The sequence below is a fragment of the Microtus ochrogaster genome, chromosome 7, assembly GCF_000317375.1.
Source record: "Microtus ochrogaster isolate Prairie Vole_2 chromosome 7, MicOch1.0, whole genome shotgun sequence".
Lineage (NCBI taxonomy): Eukaryota > Metazoa > Chordata > Mammalia > Rodentia > Cricetidae > Microtus > Microtus ochrogaster.
In genome coordinates this window covers 64,204,954-64,214,410 of record NC_022014.1, presented here as the reverse complement: position 1 = coordinate 64,214,410, position 9,457 = coordinate 64,204,954, and the positions used below count along the sequence as shown (strand labels likewise).

At 49.8% G+C, this 9,457-nt stretch overlaps 1 protein-coding gene across 1 annotated transcript; it reads left to right on the top strand.

The window, feature by feature from the left end:
- The first annotated feature begins 221 nt into the window (after positions 1–221).
- Dynll2 (dynein light chain LC8-type 2) lies at positions 222–8,059 on the top strand. Its single transcript, XM_005350502.3, has 3 exons — positions 222–300; positions 3,450–3,588; positions 6,093–8,059. Exons 2-3 carry the CDS (start codon positions 3,457–3,459, stop codon positions 6,228–6,230), a joined length of 270 nt encoding a protein of 89 aa, XP_005350559.1. The 5' UTR covers positions 222–300; positions 3,450–3,456; the 3' UTR covers positions 6,231–8,059.
- The last annotated feature ends 1,398 nt before the right edge of the window (positions 8,060–9,457 follow it).

Sequence of the window (9,457 nt, the reverse complement as noted above, 5' to 3'; positions counted from 1 at the left end):
GGCTCTATTTCAGGGCCGCGCGTCGGCCGCGCTCAGCGGCGGAGCAGAGCGGACGGCGAGGCACCAGCGGGACCAGGCGGGCTGCCGGGTGGCTCGAGGCGGAGCGCGGGCGGCCGAGGGAGCTCGGAGGGCGGACGGACGGCTGCGCGAGCGCTCGGCCCGGGGCTGCGGGAGCAAGGGGATACCGCGGCGGCAGCGGCTGCTGCTGCAGGACGAGCCCAGGGGACACCGCTCCTGACCGCGCTCTGCTTCAGCCCAGCGCTGCTCCCCAGGGGCCTGTGCGGACTCGCCTGCGTGACGGTGAGCTGGGGCACGGGGGCGGCCCGAGCTCCGGAGACCCTCGGGCGGCGGCTAGAGGCCCCGCAACCCCCGGGGAGAAGCCACCTGCCTGCGCTGCAGGGAGGCCTCTGGGGTCCGAGGCGAGCGGGTGGAGAGGGCTTGGGCATGACGCGGCTCCTTCCGCCGCCACCGCCACCTTTCGGGCCGTCCTTCCTGCAGAGAGGTCGCCCGGTCACTCCGGCGCCGCTCCAGGCCTGGAGGGGGGGAGGGCGGAGGACTGACCGCGGCCTGCGGACCCGGCGGGGCGGCCGATGCATTCTCAATTCCCAGATGTTGCCTGTGGTCGCTGTCCTCTGGAGGATGGGGTGGGGTGTGTGTGTGGGGGGGGGGGTACGGCCCCCTTGGCAATCCAAAGGGAGGCGATAACGCTTTTACGTGTTAAGGAACGGTGCAAGGTGCTCCGTGTCATTTGAGGTTTAGCCTTTTTTTTTTTCTTTTGTCGCAAGACCGGGGACAGACGATGAGAACTGTCCTGGAGAGCTTCTTTTGCGTCTTCGCAGGAGCTACTGGCTCGTGACTCAGGAAGCTGGCTTGGGGCCCTTTGGCCATCCTTTTATCTGGAGGCCCAGCTGCCCCCTCCCACCGAGGGAAAGGCCAGCTGGGCTTCTAGCTCCTTTTCCTTTTCTCTCTGGCACCTTGGATAGGGCTTGCTGGGGCTGGGCCTCACCTTTCTGCGACGCCTGAGGGGCTAGGGGTGAAGAATCGTGGCTTTGTAGTCACAAGACCAGCATTATGTAATCGCAGGCTCCCTCTCGGAGAGTAAGATAGCTTTTAATTACTGTGACAGAGTTGATCCTTGGGGCTTGAGGGATGAGGCAGTGAAGCAGGTGAGCTTTTTTGGCAAAATGGTGCCAATTTCATACTTCGTTGTCTGTAGCCAGGCTCCACCCCCAACCTCTGGATTTGTAAACAGTGCCCCCTTCTGAGTGGTAACCTGGAACAGGCCACCAGGTGACATTGTTGTTTCTTCACTTCTAGAAAGGTCTCTGACGACACACCAGCCTTTTTCTTTGCTCAGACCTCCAGGAGGTCCCGTTTCTCTCATTCCTGCCATTGTTTTTTTAAATGTGATTGTTTGCCCAAGGTCATTGAATAGTCAGCCTCTGAACCGCAGCCCTTGACCTTTTCTTCACCACCGCAGACTCCTTGGATGCTCCAGATTTTCCGGGGTAAAGGGGGGCGGGGGCTTCTGATCTAAACACTAGCTGGTGTCTGCTTAAGTGGAACCGAAGTCTTGCTTCATTTGACAGTGTCACGCAAAGGTGCCTTGGGTTCCGTCAAGGGCTTCTAGCCTGGCAGCCGTGGTCTGAGTTCTTTTTATCTTACCTAGTGGGTAATGTGGAATGATACCAGGAATCTCTCCTTGAGCAGCCAGGCTCCTGTGTAGCCGTGTGTCAGACTTGCTCAGAGGGAACAGCATCTTTTTTTCCCACTGGGCTGGACCACAACCAGTGGTGCTTTTGGAGTTGAGGTGAGGGGATCAGTGAGAATGGTCAAGGACAGGGCAGGATACGGTGGCCCATTTCTGTTGTTATACCCAGAGGCTGCCGGAGTAGAAGGGTCTGTGCAGGATCAGCCTCGGAGTCTGGTTGCTTGCTGGATGGTGCCATGGCCCAGGAAGCATGGCTATGACATGTTAACAGCCCTGTTCTTAGACTTCATGTGTCTGTGTCATGCTCCTCATCCATCTACAGGTTTTTCTCGGTCCTGTGTTTTCCTTGGGTCTCATGGTAGCTGAGGCATTGATCTTCTTGCTGCTATCCCCCAAGTGTTAGAATTTCAGGTCTGAATCACTGTACCTGGCCCTGTTTTTATTTAAGAGAAAGTTCTTAGCTTTCCTGTCAGGATAATAAGATATTTCTCCAACTTTTTATTTCATTAATGCTTTTTGAGTGAATAAAAATAATTTTCATGTGAGGAAGCAAAAATTCAGATAAATGACAAGTCACTGTTGGCTGTGACTAAATTCTAGAATTCAGAAATTGTATTGCACTTTAAAGATTGAACATGGTAGTAAGGAGTGGGGAAGCAGAAGGATGGGCTGTGATGATGGCATGTGACTGCTTCTAGTTAGAGGTGTACCAGCCCCCAGGATTTATGAGGTCGTTGTGACATCCTTGCCACCAGGCCTTGTGTCCGAAGCTCCTTTTATTTGTACCAAAGTGGAGTTGGCCTTTTTTCTGTGAGGGATAGTGAATATATTTTAGACTTTATGGGCAGAATAGTCTTTAGGACTCATCTCTGTTGTTGTAATGTATTCCTATAAAGCTTTGATTTATAAAAGCAGGTTTTGGTTGTGTCTGGCTTGATGGACAGCCAGCCCTCTTGCGGAGACTTCTCCTAGTTTGCAGATGCTCTCATATAACCTTAGTTAATTCTTAAACAACCTCCAATTGAGAGCTGACCTCATTGCTAAAATGGAGGTAATCGATACAGAAGGCCAGATGACTTGCCCAGACCACAAATGTTCAGAGTCAGGACCAGAAATCAGGGACACTAATGTCTAGCAGGTGTTGTCTGCCTTGAGACCAGTGTATGTAATAGTCAATAAACCAATCATGCGGTTAATCTTTTCAGGTGTTAGCTTCTGGCTTTTTATCCTTAGGATAGCGCTGCAATCCCCATTTTACGACCAGTGGCGTAACACAAAGGTAAATTAACTTGCTGAAAGATACAGTTAAGGGATTTATTGTACCATTGTGGTTATCGCCGTTGTCTTGCAGTTCAGAGTGCATGAAATATGTAGCTATTAAGAGTTAGAGAATTCATTTTTTGTGTGTTTTTAAAACATGACATCTTACATCTACATTTCTCTTTAACTTGCCCTGTGTTTCCAAAAAGTAAGAACCATATTTCTATGAAAGCTAGTTAGTGTTTGGCTCTGGTTGACCTGGAACACAGAGATCCAACTACCTCTGGCTCCTAGGTGCTGGGATTATGGTGTGCTCCACCTCGCCCAGCATAGGTTTCCCTTAATATCTCTCGTCTGTGTTTCATATTCTTCCACCTTCTATAATCCCCTTTCTCTAGCCGTGAGGCTCCCACCCCATAGCTTAGCCTCCTGCCCACACTGAGAAGTCGTCAGCTATACTTTTGTGCTCCTACTGCAGTGTCACGATGTCTGACCGCAAGGCAGTGATCAAGAACGCAGACATGTCTGAGGACATGCAACAGGATGCCGTTGACTGCGCCACACAGGCCATGGAGAAATACAACATAGAGAAGGACATTGCTGCCTATATCAAGAAGGTAAGCCTGTAGCGTGAGAATTGACAGTTGAGCTACATTTGAGATGAGGGCAGGGGTGGGGCAGCCAGTTTCTGAGAAAGCAGGTGTAGCCCTTCAGACAAAACCTTGTAAATGTGTAAAACAGCTGGATTATGGGGTGATTCTGAATTGCCAAAGCAATCACCTTAATGATTCTTGATAAGAGCTGCTGAAGCTGTGTGTGTTTTACAAATAATTGTGCCACTGCAAGGCACTGGGGAAGGGAATACTACATGGAGAAGCTTCAGAACTAATATTACTGGCCCAGTTGAGAATTATACAATATTCAAAATTAACATTTGAATAAATACTGTTTGATTCTGAGCAGATTTTCAGATTTTCACTTCATTTAGAGTGGTGTATCCTTTATAATCCTCATGATATGGAACATTTCCTTTCCCTACAAAAGGACGTAGGGTCTGCATATTTTTACAATGTTTACTACTCTTCTCCCTATATTCTCTTATTTTTAAGAAATTATGTGTATGGGTATTTTGCTTATGTGTATGTCTCTGTACCACAGTGCATGCCTGGTACCTGTGGAGGCCAGAAGAGGCCATCAGACCCCCTGGGACTGGAGTTACAGATGGTTGTGAGCTGCTATGTGGGTGCTGGGAGTTGAATCCAGGTCCCTGGGAGAGCAGCAGGTGTTCTTAACTGCTGAGCCAACTCCAACAACCCCGTCCCTACATTCTTAAAAGCATGAGCATGAAGCCTGGCCGTGGTGGGGCACACCTTTAATCCCAGCACTCTGGAAGCCGAGGCTGGCGGATCCGTGTTTGAGGCCAACCTGGCCTATATGTCAAGGTCCAGGATCTTGAATATTCATACTCTTGATTTCTGTAGGGACTTTAGGAAATAATAGAGAAGAAAATCTGTTCTGATTCAACATAGGTGTGTTTTTTTCCTGAATATTTTAAATATATGGTTGGTTGAATATATGAATATAGAACCCACAGATGAACTGACAGTGTAATATTTATAGAAATGGTTCAACAATAGTTTGGTTATTGAAAAATTCCTAAATGGAGCTGGTGAGATGGTGCAGTGGGCAAGGGTGGTTGCTGCCAAGCCTGATGACCTGCGTTTGATTCCGGAAGCTCACATGGTGGGAGGGGAGAATGGACTCCTGCAAGTTGTCTTCTAACTTCTTCACGTGTATTGTGGCGTATTCAACCACTCCCAAATAAACAAATGTAAATATTTAAAAGAAAAATTTCCAAATGAATACCTGAGTGGAAATTGTTAACACTGAAGAGACCGTTGAAGAGGAGTAAGCATGGGCTCCTGATTTCCAGTCAAGACCTAGCTGTGTTGTTTATATCCTTATCGTATGACTGTGTTGCTTTTCATGTATGTCTGTTTGTCACATGTGTACTTGGTCCCTGTGGAGGTCAGAAGAGGGCATTAGATTATTTGGAATAGGAGTTACAGGTGGCTGTGAGCCGCTGTGTGGGTGCAGAGAATTAAGCCCAAGGTGTTGACAAGAGTAGCCAGTGCTCCTCACTGCTCTCCTCTCTCCAGCTCCCAGGACCCATGTCTTAACTAGAGCCATAGGCCTTGTCATTGGTCATCTAAGCGCTGGCATTTTTAAAAAGTATGTGAAGAGTGTGGGGGCAGTCTGTGTAGTAGTAAGATGTGCCCAGTGGGGGCTCCAGTCTCACAGAACCCTTGTTTTCCTGCCCTTGAAGGGTAGAATCAGACATGGGAATCTTGAGAGACCTTGCTATGTGTGGGGCTGGGGCTACAGAGTCAGTCAGAAAGTAGACTCTTAGTCTCTCAGCCTGAGAGGAAAGTGATGATGGCTCTCTTCCAGACAGTCTAGAATTAGGATTGAAGTTAATTTGGCTTCCTTTGTTCCTTAGTGCCTCCTGGAATTGTGTGGTGTGGGCGCTTTTAGGAAGTTAGACAAGTATGTGGAGCATCCAGTGACAGGAGAGCCATGGGCAGCCGTGGGGGTGGGGGGACTGTCCTTGCACAGTCTAGAACTGAGCTGTGGGCTGGGCCGTTTGTAGAGTGAGGGAATTGGTGTGCATGTCACACGTGGGGCCATGTCGCTGCTCCCTGGGACGTCAGCAGTTAGTCCCCATTTGTTCCTGTGTGGAATGCTGGCTTAGCAATGTGTGAGGCAGTGGGTGACCGGGCTCCACTTAGCTGTATGCCCTCCTGGTTTCTGATTGTCATCTTGACGAGTCAGGGTGGGCAGGTCTGGGTGTGGGGTAACTAGAGGATGGGGAGATGATCAGGGTGTAGAGTGCTAGAGGCTTGGCTGCGAGGAATAATGGAGCCTTTGTGGTGTTGATTATTGATGAGGGTGGGAGTGTTGTTGCCAGCCTTAGAACCTGAGCCTCTGAGGCCCTGGGCTGGGGTGCAGGGTTGGCTTGGATACTGACGAGGTGGGTGGGAACAACTGAATGTGTGTGCTGGAACTACTGCAGTGACCCCCCTTCTCAGTTTGTACCACCTTTCTTTCTCTCTTTTTGTAGGAATTTGACAAGAAATATAACCCTACCTGGCACTGTATCGTGGGCCGGAATTTCGGCAGCTATGTCACACACGAGACGAAGCACTTCATCTATTTTTACTTGGGTCAAGTTGCAATCCTCCTCTTCAAGTCAGGCTAGGTGGCCAAGGGGAAGGTGTCAGTGGCGGCGGCAGCAATGGCAAGCAGGCGGCGTTGCTGGGACTGTTTTGCACTGGGGCCAGCATCAGGAAGTCCTCTCCAATGGCTGTGCTACTGCATGGACTGTATACTCGATTTCATGTGTGTGTCGCAGTAAACAAAAACCAAACTTCTTTCTGTTTAGTTGCCTGGGGAAGAAGGCTGCTTTATGTTTATTTTTTGTAAGACTTTAAAGATTTTTTTTTGGTTGTACTGCACTAGGAACTCTCTCCCACCCTCATTTTCTCTTTCTCTCCCTGTATAAAATGCCCTCAGCAAAGCCCAAGAGACTAGGAGGCTGAGGACTTGGAATAGGTCTCTGGAGGTAGAGGGAAAACTGCAGCTGCCTATTCTTGTGGTGGATGCTGCTTTAGAAGGGCCGGAGACTATGAGGACAGCTTTGGGATTGGCAAGGAGAGGGATAGGAAGTCGGGTGGGGGGATTGATCTAGTACCAGGGAGAATATTCCACCGAACTGTGACTTTATGGCTTGGGGCAGGGGTGGTGGGGTGCAGTCTTTAAGAGGCCCTGAGATAGATGTTTATGGTGTGGGAGTGGGGAGCAGATGTGTCTTGCTGTCCTTGTCAGGGTCTCTAAGTAAGGGCTGTGTCTTTGTGGATTACCTTCCTTTATTCTTCCAGCCAGAGGTCATGTGGGGAGGATGCTGGGAGTAGGATTAGCTTGACTTTCCCCTTTGCATTCTTCTGTCTGCTCCCTGCTCAGCCCTCGTTTTTCTCATTCCTCAGTTCTCTTAGAGCAGCCCTGTTATTGGCTGGCAAGGGAATTTCTGGTGACTGTAGTCCTTAGTTAGGTCTTAGCGATCCAACCAAATCAGTGTCCACTCGATTCTTCCTGTGTGTTTGTGTTTGTCTGTGTGCGTGTGCGTGGGGTAGGTCTGGGGTAGAAGGGAGGGAAGGGGCAGGATACGTGAAATCTCTAGGGTGTATGGGGAGGTAGGGGGCACAGTTAGTTCTAAGTGGGCTTTTATGTTACCTTTTGGGACAACAACAGGTTGGTGTCCCCTCAGCCATCTAGCTTGGACACCCTGCTTTGCCCTATAGCTGCCTGTTCCTGGGAATGTTTTTGGAAGGTCATCCAGGACAAGATGGCCCTACTGCCATCCACCCTGGAGTTGGATCTGGGGGCAGGGGACAACTTGTGTCCCAACCTCTAGTGGGAATTGGGAATGAAAGAAACGAGGGCAGAGAGGGGGAACTCCTTGGAACAGGTCTGAAGTACAGTAATGAAGCTCTGGGAGTCAGGAGGTGAAGGACTGAGTGGGAGGACCTTCCAGAGAGGGTGCAAGGGAAACCTCGCTGTTGACATGATTGGGGTGGGTGGGGGTCGTCATTGCCAATTGAGCTGCTGGTTCTAATGAGTCACATTCAGAACCTTGAGTGGGGTGACACTGTAAGGGTGGGGGAAATCTAGCTCCCCCAGCCCATTCTTGGGGGTGGGGGAAGGCAGGAGAATGCCCCTTCCTCCTGATCCCTTAGTGTGTATTGAGCTGTTTTTTCTTCAGTGCTGGCAGGGGAGGGTGGGAACTGGTAGTGACTGAGTTCCCTGTTCAAACCTTTCATTGGGTACAAGATTTGAATGTTTGATTTTAGGTTTTATTTTTCTTACGAATGTCCAGATCTGTGTTTCTCCCTACCCTCCAAGACTGGCCAGTTGGAAGTGTCTAGTTTTTGTTCATCTCTCATTTTTGGTGCAGGGACTGAGACCCTGCCACATCTATGCTCTGCATCCACGCCTCTTTTGGACATTAAAGGTCGATTGATGCACTTCTGAGCTGTTGTTGAGGTTTCTTTAGGGGTGAAGGTTTGGTTGGTTGGCCTGGTGCTGTTGGTGCTAGATGGTGGGTAGAGTGGTGTTTCCTAGGGTGAAGGAGAATGGGAGTGTGTTACCAATGGGTCATGGAAGTCAGCAGGGCTTCAGATTTGAAGCTGATTTGCTGGATCTTGGAAAGACTGCCTCTGAGACAGTGAGGTAGGTACCAAGGGATTAAGAAGGGACTGAAGACCCCACAGTGTTGCTCAGCCTTTTCTAGTTAGTGATTGGCAGAGCTGGAGCCTTGGGGTATGCCGAGACAAGGCCTCAGTTCACGTTTCAACTGTGATAATAGGACTGTAGTGCCCAAAGCATCTACTTTTGCTCCAGATCTCATCTGGACACCTATACAGGTAAGTCTGCTCTAATTCTGCAGGGCTTGGTGACCAGTCCCATCTTGTGGGGCCCTGGAAGGGAATGAAAACAGGACCACACGAGAGGAAGTTGGGAACTGGAATTCGTGCAGAGGAAACAGCCACTCAAAGCTGTGCCCAGGTGGGGTAGAGAAAAGGGGCGTCAGTATCTGCCCTTTTTCCCAGTCATGGGACCACCCCAACCAGTTGGGAAGGGTCTCAAGGGGGTCAGTCCCCTCCCTCTGGAGAACAAGAACACTGGGAATAAGTGAAGGGTACCTGGTAGAGACAGCAGTTTACAGCGGGTAGGAGTTGCCCACTGTAGTGTGTTGCTATCAGTCTCTGTCCCTGAGTCCTAGTGATCTCAAGCCGAGGCCTGGATGTCATGCATAATGGTGTGCCCTTCTCCCACCGTTTCCTTGACCACTTTTCATTCTCTGTAGTCTCTGTCAACCTGCCTGGCTTATTTCTCCACCCACATCATCCATTGTTTTCTCTTCAAGCACAGCTGTGCCCATCAGTAGCAAGTGCTAGAAAAGTATTCCTGGCCAGATGGAAGCAGCGTTTGCCAGTCTAGGCAGTCCCCCTGATGTGGGTCACCTGTCCTTCCGGAAGACTCTTGGAGGAATAGCAAGCCTTAAACCATCTTGCCAGCTCTACAGATTAAGTGGGGTGGCAGACTTCTCATTGGTACACCTTAAGGTTTGGGGCTAGCCCTAATCACCCATGGGTGGCTGCTGTGCTCATAGAGGCCTGTAAAAGGTTAAAGAGGACCAACAGAGTGCCAGGTTCCTGCTGCTGCCTCCTGTTGTGATACGTGGGCTTTTTAGACAGGTTCAGTATGCAACAACAGTGTTGTGGGAAAATGTGAGGTCTTGGCTCCAGTCCCCGTCATCCACTCCTGTATCTGGATGAGTTGTTTGACCTTTCTGAACCATACTCAGTATATGAAGAAAATGCTGCTTCCCTAAAGCGTGGCTGGTTGTGAGAAGTGAAGTAAAATAAT